Source organism: Hevea brasiliensis, chromosome 10 (assembly GCF_030052815.1).
Source record: "Hevea brasiliensis isolate MT/VB/25A 57/8 chromosome 10, ASM3005281v1, whole genome shotgun sequence".
NCBI classification, from domain to species: Eukaryota; Viridiplantae; Streptophyta; class Magnoliopsida; order Malpighiales; family Euphorbiaceae; genus Hevea; species Hevea brasiliensis.
The window spans coordinates 92571020-92584454 of NC_079502.1; the positions used below are offsets into that span (position 1 = coordinate 92571020).

At 32.0% G+C, this 13435-nt stretch overlaps 1 protein-coding gene across 1 annotated transcript; it reads left to right on the forward strand.

The window, feature by feature from the left end:
- The first annotated feature begins 3251 nt into the window (after positions 1–3251).
- Positions 3252–5988, forward strand: LOC110673574 (transcription factor bHLH25). Its single transcript, XM_058154398.1, has 4 exons — positions 3252–3744; positions 3848–4417; positions 4642–5013; positions 5319–5988. The coding sequence occupies exons 1-4, from the start codon at positions 3709–3711 to the stop codon at positions 5391–5393; spliced, it is 1053 nt and encodes a 350-aa protein (XP_058010381.1). The 5' UTR covers positions 3252–3708; the 3' UTR covers positions 5394–5988.
- The last annotated feature ends 7447 nt before the right edge of the window (positions 5989–13435 follow it).

The window sequence follows — 13435 nt, forward strand, 5'->3', positions numbered from 1 at the left end:
TCGGTAGCTCAAGTTCATCCGAACTCCTGGCGGACTTTAGTAGCCTTTAGAGGCCTCTGCCGAGCCAAGAGACTGAAGCCCACGGTTAAGGTTTTTGCCGAGCTGCATAGGCTTTCCCAAAGAAAGGATGACGAATTCTGGTTCTTTCAGGCAAAGCCGAACTACGGGCTTTTCACCGATCTCCCCTCTTCGCTGAAGAACTGGAAGGATCAGTTTTTCATCCTTAGGAGCAAGGATCGGAGTGGCTTTGAGGGGATCCCACGCAATTAGACTTATTTGGTCCCCCAACTTCCTAAGAAGCTTACTTTAACTAAGGACTAAAATGCCATGGTGAAGGAATTAAAAACTCAAGCGGCCACCCATAAATATTCATGCTTAGATGCGGTGATGGCCGAACTGAAATGGTGGATGATGCGGCTGATCTCCGAGGAAGATTACGAGCTTCAGCTTTCTGACCTCGGTCCTACTATCAGTACAATCCCGATCTCTAGTCTCTCAATCTTAGCGAACTCACTGACTTCTTCTTTGTGCAGATATGGCGGGTGGTGACGCTTCTAAAGAGAGCCGCAAGTGAAAGAGGGAGGTCTCTCAAAAAGTACGAGCGATGAAAGAGGCTACTGCCACTGTTGCTCAAACGCCTCGACGAGACCAGACAGAAGTACCGATCTCCCCTCCTCGACCTCAGAAGCAGCCGGTCCCGGAAGTAGAGGTCGTCATCTCTCCACCTCCACAGATTGAATGTTCGCCTCCTCCGATCTCTTCCAATGTAGAAGGGGAGTCTTCTGGCCCCACTGTTAGAATGCTCTCCTGAGGAGCTCAACTCCTTATCCAATCGCTGGAAAAGAACCGTTCCACCCGAGGGAACCCTGATCTAGCCAAGGTCATGGGCGCTTCCATCCATTTCCAAGAAGATCGGAACCGATTGGCTGAGGAGAGTATTGACGATATTTTGACTTAAACAATGAGTTTGGGCTTAGAGGCTATTGCAAACCAACATGTGATCAGAGAAAAAGCCAACGCCTTAAGGAAGGAGATTCTTACGGCGGTCCAGGATGTGTCAGCTGCAAAGGCTCAACTCTCCTCTGCCAATGATTACATCACCAAACTGGAAGATCAGGTGAAGTATTACGAAGAGAGGATAGCTGAAGTGGAGCGGGAACTTGAAGTCTCCCGGGCTGATCCATTTGCTGATCTCGCTCCTTTTTTTGAGGAACTTCAGATGAAGGAGGATGAGCTCCAAGCAAAGGAGGAGGGGAGTACTACAAAAGAGGCTAGGGCATATGTAAACGCCCATAACGACCTCCTGACCAAACTGAAGAAGCGTTATCCTGAAGAAGATTTCTCCTGGACAGATAAGCTCATCCCAAAGGTCAAAGAGGACAGCGATGAGGAGCCTGAGGGTGAGGAGGGAGAGTGGAATGTAACTGGGGCGCAGGGCGGAGCAGACCCCTCTTGCTAATTGACTTGTATATATTTTATTTTGAAATGAATTGAAGTCTTTTATATTTAATTTCTTGATGAGATCGGAAAGCACCCAAACCAAATTGTCTGAGTACTTAATTGATTGAATATGGTTGAACATTAAACCTGAGAGCGACTATTAATCAAAAGATAAGAGATCGAAAAAGCATTATACGCGAACATGAGATTGGATGGAGCCATGACCAAATACTGAACGGAACTTTAGAATATTAGAATTGCAAAGATTTGACACTGGCTTGAACTTTTAAGGTCGGAACCATTATTAGACCGGATAAAAGCCTTAACTTCATTTTAAGGAATATCTGGGGTGTTCAAGCGAGAAGCCCGATCACAACATTAGTCAAATGAAGTTCTACGATATTTGTACACAGAGAGATCGAAAAACATCAGTAGGCAAGATTGGATAGTCCGGAGACCCGATATTGACTCGAACTCATCTGACAAAGATCAAGAGATTGGAAAACAATCTAACTTTAGCGTGAGATCAATTTGTTCCTAGGATAAGCAATCGGTAAGTTCGGAAATCTATCTGTGATCGGGACATCGGTCGAGAACGGATAATAAAGTTTCAATTTTAAAAGATCATTGACTTCGAAGGTCGACCAAAATATAATATCTACACTCGATATCCTAAGTTATCAAATCTTATCATCCACACTCAAATTAAAAGTATTCATAATAAAAGAAAATATATTTCCCACAACCTAATCCAAAATTAAAATCTTAATTAACAAGCTAAAAAAAATTAGCGGCAATGTCCAAACAATTATAAACATACATCTTCCCGTCCAAGGATTGAAAGGTGCAATTAAGCTTTGTGTTTAAAAATTAAATTTTTTTGTGAATTAAATATCTCTCTATATATATAATTTTATACATGATATTAAGCTAGGCTATTGATCTGCCTGAATAGAAACTAGCAGTTCAGATCTTGGAGAGGGAGAAAATTGGAATCGGATTGGATCAATTTAGTTCCAATTGATTTGGGTTCCCGATAGGTTTCGATCCAATTGAACTTTTTATAATGATTTTGGTTCTAATTCAAAAATAATTTTATCTACATGGTGTCCTTTAAATCCACCACTTATCTTTTAAAAAAAGAAATATTTTGAATCTCATTGTTTAAACTATTAATTTCAGTTTGATTTCGATTTAAGACTTAGAAAAAGAAAAACCAAAACTAACTACGTATAAGTGATTCGATTCTAATTTCAATACTTAAATTGTGAAATCAAATTAATTTTAAGTTTGATTTGATCATAAATAGACTTGATCGAGTTTACATGATATGTATGATATTTTTTTTAAGCTTGTAATTAAGTTTATTTATTAAAAACTAGAAGGAAACATATCCTTGATAATGGGTGAAGGCAAAATAGTGTTGCAAGAAAAGACAGGCACAGCATTGGTGAAGAGGAATGAAGAATTGATGCGAAGGTGTGAGATGTGAAAATTAGCATCAGCTTTGACCTTAGCATAAGCAAGCAGAAGAAGGAGAAGGCCTTTTCTAAATGTAACGCATTTAGAAGTTGACATGGCAACAGGTTATTGGCCAAAAGTCCCACAAAATAGGTAGAGTCAACAAACGACCATTACATGAAAGAGCCATCGTATGAACAGTGATCAATCCCAAGAGAACCAAAAATGCAAACCATTTTCACACGTGGGAATTCCATCATTTTCCACTTTTTTTAGTATCCAAGCGCGTACGGTACTCTCCCTTCTTTATAAAGAGACTGCAAATTTTCCCTTTGCGTACCAGTCTAGCCTATTCATCCGATAGTGAAACCCATTTCTCTCTCTGCTCTTCGAGACTTCAACCAGGTAAGCTTCTAACTCCCACTATACTGGATGAGTTTCCACAAACACTTCTCTTTCTATCTGGATTTAATTCTCTGAAGATCCATACTTCTTTACTTAAAACATGTGTAATGAGCCAATTCTTGGCATACGGTTTAGTTCTTTCTTTCTTTCTTCCTCTTTTCACCCTAATCACGGCTTTCTTAGATTCGCAGATTAATGCACTTATTGTGTCTGAATTTCTGTGTCTGGCCTTAAACCTCTACTGTAATTGTAAAGATCTTGAAATACGATTACCTTAATTTGGGTTAGTGCTTCTTTGGCTTTAAGTCTAATGATGGGTGCCTAATTTATAATTCTTCCAGGTTCGTATCTCTCAACTCTTAGGTGTCTTTTTAAGCAATTGAAACAATCAAAGTTGCTCTAATGGAAATCACATCGGCCAAATGGTTATCTGAATTGGTAAGTTCATCGACTCCCACTGCTCATCATTTTCTTTCTCACGAAATGATATATAGAAGTACTTACTAATTAATGAATTGGATGTGATTCTTTCTTTTCACAGGGAGTGGAAGATCCGGCTTTTAACTATCAATACCAAATGAACCCTCTTGATTACCCAATTGATGATCTTGATTTTCAGTTCTCTCCCAAGAGCTACTTAACGAATGACCAAATCTTCAATCCCCAAACCGTACAAAACTTTAGCTGTGCACTCAATGAAACCTCTCAGACCAGCAATGAAAGGCCAAGAAAACAGCTAAAGACCAATAGTTGGAACTCTTGCACCACTGAACAAATCACTTCAAAGCCTCCTCCATCTTCCTCTTCTCACATTATCTCTTTCCAGAACTCCAATTCATCTGCAGCTACCTCTCAACAGTTGTATGGCCTGGACCCAACAACTGTAAAGCCTAAGAATGAAATGGGGTCGAATGGAAGCATAAATTACCCCTCTAGTTTGTTCTGTCAGGGTTCCTTTGAGGAATATGGACAAGGTACCCAGAAGAAGACTGGTCCATTGAGTAGATCTCCTTTACATGCACAAGATCATGTGATAGCGGAGAGAAAGCGCCGCGAAAAGCTTAGCCAGAGATTCATAGCTCTTTCAGCTGTTGTTCCTGGCCTGAAAAAGGTGCCAAAAAAAGAATTTCTCTGACTTTCTTGATTTTGAATGAATTCTTGTTATCCTTATAATCCCTTGTCAAAGAAAATAGTAGTAGATTGTTATGTATTACTTGCATGACACTGAAACTCAAGATCTAATTGATTATTCAGAGGGGCAGATAGCAAATCTATTTTCATACAATATTAATTAGGTGTAAAGATATTTAGTAACATTCTAATGTTCAATTACAGATGGACAAGGCTTCTGTTCTTGGAGATGCTATTAAGTACTTGAAGCATTTACAAGGACGCGTAAAGACACTCGAGGAACAAGCTGCCAAGAAAACTATGGAATCAGTAGTTTTCGTGAAGAAATCACAGGTGTATGTGGACGACGAGTCGTCCTCAACTGATGAGAACTCCGATGGCTGCTGCGACCAACCGCTGCCAGAAATAGAAGCTAGAGTTTCAGACAAGGATGTTCTCATTAGAGTGCACTGCGAAAAGCAGAAAGGATGCCTACTGAAAATACTAAGCGAATTGGAAAAGCTTCATCTAAATGTCATCAACAGTAGTGTCTTGCCCTTCGGAAATTCCACCCTTGATGTAACTATTGTTGCCCAGGTAACTAAATCTTCTTTTTTTCTTCATATCCCCATCTTAACCGTTCTCGAATTCTGAATTTTACGATGGAAGAGATCTTGCATTTATAAGATTATCTTCTCTCTGCCATTTCATTCATATCCCTGAAATTAAAAATATATATATATATATACAAACACACTTACTAGGCCTCACTTCTTAGCTCTGATAAGAGATGAAAGCTAACCATTATTAATACTTACTAAATTTATAGCTAAAAGAGTTAAATTTTGAAATTTCATTGAAACCCATCTGAGAAATCTTTGTATTTTGATCATTTATTGCAGATGGACGGTGATTTCTCCATTACAGTGAAGGATCTCGTGAGAAACCTAAGACAGGCTCTACTAAAGTACATGTAAACAGAAAACACACAAGAACCCTAAATTTTAACAGCTTTAAGTCTTCCCACTTGTTTCCAAGACCTCCTGAGAAGTACAAACACAATGACCAGTGAATAATCTCTCTCTCTCTTCTCTGTTAACAATGCTGCGACTGCGAGAAGGTTTCCATTTTTTGCAGAAAGAGTTTTCTTTTTTGCCACTGAGGTTGTGTTTTTTTTCGCGTGGTTGACCGGTTGACCACGTTTTAATTACCCACGTGTTGAATATGGAACCTCTTATTCTGCAGCTTTTTTGGAGGGGTGTGTAGTTTTTATTTTTTAAAGGCTCTTTTGTCAAAAAAGAGAGCTCTTTTTCCTCCCCTCTTTCCTCGTTGTAGATGAAAGGAGACAGAAAAAACTGGCTTTTTTTTAATTTATTATTATTATTATTATTATTTTCAAGAGGGTTGGTGTGTTTTTCTAATTAATTAGGGTTTCGTGCTTTTTTTAATCTTCATCTGTATTTGTTTGTACTTATGTTTCAATAGGGTTTCGTGCTTTGTTTAATCTTCACCTGCATTTGTTTGTACTTATGTTTCAATAATGGCATTCTTGTTTCTGAGTTCATCTTTTTAGTTTTGCACCAGCCAGGCAGTTTCCCTTTCTATTCTGTTGTTTTTTAAGGCTGTACAATCAATCTAGGTTGATTCAAAATCAAATCATATTATTAGAATTAATTTTAACAAAGAATTAAATTAAAATAAATCATCAAATAAAAATTTTATGAGCAAAATGCCAAAATCAATATTATCCCTTTTCTCAATATCTCAATTTTCAAATCAATTTAATCAATTCAAAAAAATTGAAATGAAATAAAATCCTTAATGGCAAACAATTCATAAATTCATTAATAAAATAAATAATTAAAAAATAAAATAAAGAAATTGAAAGGAGAAATTGCAAACAGACAAAACGTTTGTTTTATTTTAAGTGATGTTTTAGAAAAATAAAATTTTTTTCTATTTTATTTATTATTCTAAAAAATTAAAAAAATGTCAATTATTTCTTTTAATTTTTACCTTATTTATTGTTATATTCTATGTATTTATTTTTTTCCTATCACATTTCTGTATTTTTTATCCTCTTTTCTTTATTTTAATTAAATATAATGAGTAGCAATCATGCGAGATTGCAAGGCACCTAGATAGAGGCAGCATCGTTCATGAAAGGGAAAGGGGACGCAACATTGTTCGCGGAATGGAAGCACCTAGGACTGAGGAAGTCTCTGCTTTCTTGCTTGCATCTTTATTGTAGATGGATAGCTCCATTTTGAAAGTGGGTGTGTGGATGGGAAGGGTGTAGACTGTGCAGGTTGCGTCGCCTTCAATGGTGAAAATTTATCTAGTATTGCTAGAGATCGAGAGAGGCAACGGAAGAGAGAGAATTGATTGGAGGCAGAGAAGTGATAAGAGACAAATTAAGAAATAATGTAGATAATTTTTTAAAAAAAATAATTAATTAAATTACTATTTATCTTATTTAATTACATTTTATATAAATATTTATTATATTTAATAGAGATAAAAGATAAAACTGTAAAAAAAAAAAATTAATACTCTTTGTCAAATGTAACTAAAAAAAAACTCAAATGTAATAGATAAAAATAGACAAAAAGAGTAATTCAATAATCAAATTGAAAACCAAATAATGCTAATCTAGTGATCTTCTTTGTTATTTGTTGCATGGTATTATATATTAATTAATTAGTTGATCAATTAAAATCAAATGATTCTTATTAAGATTAAATAATTTATAAAGGAAAACCACACACTTTTATGGTTTAGTTTAATTTTAGAATTTAAACTCTAAGTAAGACGATTAAAGTTAAAATTATAGAATTTATATAAAAAAAATATATATCTCTTTTTTTTATTTATGATTAGAAATATTTTTCAAATTAATTTACATATATTAAATTAAATTTCTCTTTAAACAGTTTTAAAAGTAACATATATTTAGTAAATTTAAAATTTTTATTTCTAAAATACTTTTAATAAAGTTAATCTTATTTCATAGAAAAGCTATCATCTCTTACTTATTTGTAATTCATTTTAAAATTTAAAAATATAAATAATAATAAAGTAAATGAAGCTGAAACTGAGCCAATTTTTATATTTGTTTTTTTCCCCTTCTTTTTCTTATAAGGGGAGAGCGACTGGCTAACCATCTTCAACAATCTTAGACACAAGATGGCATTGGATATTTTATAGAATTGTTTGATTAAACTGGGGGCGAATCTACATGGGGCAGTGAAGAAATGCCCCCATTGACTACACTCATATTTTTAAATTTTTTTTTTTTAATTATGTGGTTTCTTTACGTTTAGATAAAGCCCTCCTAATAATGATTTCAGAATTTGAATTCCAACCTTGTAAATAAAGTTCGTCTGAGATTAGTTTCATGTTATTGATCCAATAACTTGTTGTCATATTTTTAGAATTTTTAATCAAATAATATTTTAAATTTATTCTACTAAATAATTAAAATTACTTTATATTTTATTTAATTCATGAATTAAATAAATTTATTTTTATTTGTTATATTTATTTTTTTAATTTATTTTATCTCACTAATAATAAATATTTTTGGTGGATTACACATCAAATATTAATTCAACATAAAGATGTGAACATTAAGAAAAAAATTAATAAGGTGGGGATATTGATTGCAACAGTTAAGAGGCACATCAAAGGGTCCACTTTAGCATAATTTAAAAGGAATTATTGACAAATTTGTATATATATATATAGACAGATTTTTAGTCCCCACACAAGATTATGTGGTCTGGCTTTGTTCTTAGACTTTTTGGCTCTTCCTGTCTTCCATATGCTGATGCTCAATTTCCTCTTTTTATTTTTTATTTTTTACATAATATATAGCTTCTTAATTGTGAATATATTTCATCATAAACTCTAATATATTGATACTTTTAAAAAAAAAAAATTGGTTCAAAAATATTAGTCTCAATGCATGAAAGTTGGTTCAAAAATATTTCCTACTGTAAATACAATAAATAAAATAAAAATTAATGAATGTTTTTAATTTTAATTAAATTTTCCATTTTAATCTCATGCTTTATCACAATTTAAAAAAACAAAAAAAAATTAATAAGTTTACGTAATAGTATAATAATCATCTTCAACACTATGAAATTTCGAATTAAATTAATATTTTAGTTATATAATATGTTATCCTTCTAGCAAACTTGTTTGAGCCTCAAACTTATTAAGACTGATAAATTTTTGCATATTTCATTGGCAGATAAGCTTATTTAATGTCTTAGTGGAGGAAATAATCCCAGAAGGATCATAATTTCAAAGGTCAAACCCGCTTCTACAAGGTCCCTGAAGGGGAAATTTTATTTTTATGAAGCACCAACCAATATATGCAACATTTAGTTTGTTTCAAAAATTAAATAAAATAGAATCAAATAAATTAATCAGTTATTAATAATGAGAGCACTTCTCTCTTATCCACCAGAGTTGATTTTGATGACAAGCACTCTAAAAATACGTTTTTAAAATTACTCAGAGAGAAGATTTAGTTTCGGTGCATAAAAAGTTGGCTCAAAAATATTTCTTACTGTAAGTACAAAAAATGAATAAGTAAAATAGAATTAATGAATGTCTTTAATTTTAATTAAATTTTCCATTTGGATGATCGTTTTAAAAATTATTGTGAAAAATATATGTTATTTTTATTTAAAATGACAAATTATTTCATTCACAAATAAAATATAATTTTTTTATCATATTTTATAATTAAAATATTCATTATTAAACTAATAATTTATTAATCTGGCATATAGCTATAAAACATAATTATATTTCATAAATTGCATTATATATATATTAAAAAAAATCAAGGGTTAATGCTGGATCTTAATAATTATTTTGTTATGGAAGAAGTGGAAGAAGAGGACAGGTGAGCTGAAAAAGGTGGAATTCCAAGGTCCTGAATGGTTCATAACTGGGGTAGATGAAAGAATACCAACCCAAGAACCGACCAGAGAGTGGACGGCATTTGCATCTGAAGTGTACGTATGAACAAAAATTAAAGTCTTTGTTTCGTCCTTTTCTTTCCAAGAAGAATTATGATTATGGTTTGTCAAATAGGCAGTACGGGTGTGAAAGTTATTCAAGGTTGAAGGAAACTCTCGCATTCTCCCTTCAATTTCTTTGAATTTAATTTGATGGAATTTTGACCCATTTTGGTCTATTTAATGGTCGGTGTTCTAATTCTTTCAACTATACGTACAATTGATTTTTCTTTTTTTCCTTCTTTGGATGATGATGATGATGATGGACTAGTGCTTCAAAATATCATTTTGTTTTCTTGGTTTTTCACATTTATACACTATGATCAATTAATGCTTATCCAATAAATTTCAAGGTTGAAAATTAATTTGTTTCGCATATATCACATAATATATTAATTTCACTACTACATAATGAATCTAAAACGGTTATTTGATAATGATGGATTTAAAGCAATCGATAAAAATCACTACCATATATACTCAATTATAATCATAAGTTAATGACAGCAATTTGAGAATTGCTATATCTACTTTTGTTGCTATAGCATAAAGCAGCGGTTTGATTATGTTTTCACAACAAATAAAAATAGTTGTCTTTAATAGGCGTAAATCATTATTATTATTTTATTAAATTTTTACATAATTTATTAATTAATTTTTCCTTTTTTCTGTTAAAAAAAAAGTTATTATTGATCATTTTGATATTTTCAATATCATTGATTAAGAAATTAAAAAAAAAAATTCAACATCTTTTATATACCTTTGAATGAAAAGGTGGAATAATTTACATGCAATTTACCTATACATATATTGAAAATGAACCGATCGACAAAGACATTTGAACAACAATGAAAGAACATAAAGTTAACTTTGTTAGCTTTGCTTCTAGAAAAGTAGGTAAAGCTTAGGTGCCTAATAAATGTTCATGTAAGTCCAAGGACCAGCTGTGTATCAATTCAATGTTCTTGAGAACAAAAAAACACCCTTGTTAGGAAAAACTTTGTATCTTCCATATCTTCATTTAATTTTTTCCTTCATCCCTTTCTTTACTCCTAATTTGCAAGATTTTGGGTTACTCAAGCTTGACTTAAAGCACCATCAATTTCTTCCCTTTAAATTTGCAAGAATTTTTTCTTTCCTTTTTTCTCATTGTCGGTTCAAGGGATGAAAATAGATCGAGTAGCTTTGGATACCAAACCTGACCAAATTTTATTAAAATGAATTCAAATAATATATAAGATTCAAGTTTAGAAAATAATACTCGTATTAAATTCAGGTCAAATTCAAATTTTATATATTTGATATTCATTATCGAAAGTCTTTTATATAAATAATCAATTAAATATAAATGAGACCAAAAATAATAATTTGCTTTTTTTAGGATATACTTAGTTTAAGTTTAGCACCCCAATTTTGACTTGATATGAACTTTTGATCAATGGTGTGACTTTATTACCCCCTCAAAACACCTATATCCCTAGAGTTAGGCACATAATTAAGCTCACATTTTCTCTATTTGGGTTATTTGACTTTAATTTTAAAATGTTTAATAAATATAAGTTTCTAGATTCATTACATTAATTGGCTGCAACACTCATAGCTTAATTTAGCCTGTGTGATAGTGATTTCCCCAAATTGTCAATTCATAAATGTATGTGCATTAATTTTCATAAATTTGCAAATAACGTGGTGAATTTGATTTATTTTATTAGAAAATTAAGTTTTGTAAATAGTGTCTACAAATGTCTTTGTTACCTCTAAACAGGAGAGGAACCAGGTGAAGGCCTGGGGCTTTAGTCTCCCAAAAATTTTTAAAATTAAAAATTTATCCCTAAATTTTAATATATTTTTCAAAAAATTAATGTTTGCCCTGAAAAATATTTAAATTAAAATTTTACTTTATAAATTTTATTTTTTATTAAGAAATTATTATTTGATCCTCCAATATTAACCCCTATACTTTTATATAAATTTCACTCTTACTTTTTTATATTATTTAATTTTAATTTCTTAATATTTTATATTTTTTTTATGAAAATTTCCTTTAATTTCTTTTTAATATTATTTTTAGCACCCCAAATATAAATTTCTAGTTTCATTACTGCCTTTAAATGAATTTTAATCATGTTTTATTTATTTATTTGTTTAGCTTATCTCTTTCAATATCGCAACACCTTTTCCATGTGGGATTTTGTAAATAAAAGATAAAAATACAATTCCAATTTGACCATTCCCACCGCCTAACCCTAAGTATTATATTTATAATTTGGGAAAACTCTTATAATATGAGAGTGTATAATATATCTTATTTAATTTTATTTATAATATTTTTTAACATTATTAAAAACATTATATATATTCTTTTACGTAAATACAACTTCCAAGAACATATTCTTTAACACTTAATTTTTTTTATATTTAAAAATTGCCTTTTGAATATTAACCATATGAGAACTCAACTTAAATTTAGATTTGTAATTAAAGACACTTAAAATAAAATATAATCACTTAATCCTAAAATACTTTTTATTTTTATTCATTTTACTTTGTTTTATAACTTTTAATTTCTTTGAATTTTAATTTCTCTGAATTAAAATTTATTAATTAATCTTAATATATTAAAATTATTATCATATTATTGCATTTGATTATACAAAAGTTTATAATGTTATATAATTTCCATAACGTCGTATAATTTTTTTTTTAGTTGATAATATTATAGTATGCATAATTACTAGTTATTCTACGCAACGTACCTAATGTTCTTCAATTGCATGGGTCCAGTCCACACCCACATTAAAATTTAGGGCTTCTTTTATCAATTTCAATTATAGAGTTTGTCATCAAGTAGCCCAGAAGATACTATATGTACCCAAAAAGCCTATGGCCCATAAAAATAAAATCCAATCCTAGTCTAACAATCTATGGCCCAAAAAAACAAGACGATGCATACTTAAATTGAACGGGCAAGCCTGTTGCAGTGGAGCTGTCATCAAATCTTTAGGAATTATCCCCATAGCAGCGTCTGGGAGATGCTTGGCACTGATCTATCGGACAATGTAATACTTCCGTATTTTTCATTTCTTGCCAACTAGTGATGAGCAATGAAAATGTAATTTTTTTTTTTTGTATATATATATAATTGATTTTAATTGGAACTCGAACACAATGGGTCACATATGGCTGTCGGCGTTTAATTAAGAAACAATAATAGGAGAAGATGATATGGGAGACAAAGTAGTCATCAACTCATCCCCTAGAAGCAAACAGGGTCCATGAGAAATTGTCCATGCAAAGATCAGATGCAAAAGGTAAAAATAATGCTGTAGTACAACCCATGGAAATGGACACAGCATTAATGACATTAGTCAAGCTCAGGACCAGCTCCAGCTCTGATAATTGACAAAGGCTGTTCCAAGACAGACAAGAGGAAAAGGACTTGAGCTTTAAGGTAAAAAACAAACGAAGATGCTAATGATTTGTCTTGTTCTTTGTCAAAGCAAATCTAACCTCAAAAAAAAAAGAACTCAGTGACTTTCGAGGTAGTGAAAGGAACTATATTTATATCCTCTGAACATAACCCAACAGAAAGTTTGTGTCACTAGAGCTGAAATAACCCAAATATAATGCAAACTTACTGGTGCCAATAAGAGTAGTTTGATTGGTCTTTCTTCATCTTCAAGGCATAGAAAGTGGGAAAGCCTCACCTAATCAACAAAATTAAGGTTAAATCAACTTGCCAACTCTGTTAATATTCATCAAGGTTACTATAAAATGTGTTGTACCCTTGTAATGCATGTGCTAAAATGGATCAGAAATAATTATTAAGTGAAAACAGCTTCTTTCACTCCAATGAGACAGAAAATCTTGCATGGCCACAGTCGTCGGGCTAAGATTGGAAAGGATAAGGATTGGTCCCCTACCTCGGTCTCCCCAGTAACCCCTCCTCTCAATCCCATAACTCTGCATTTTAGTGCAGCAAG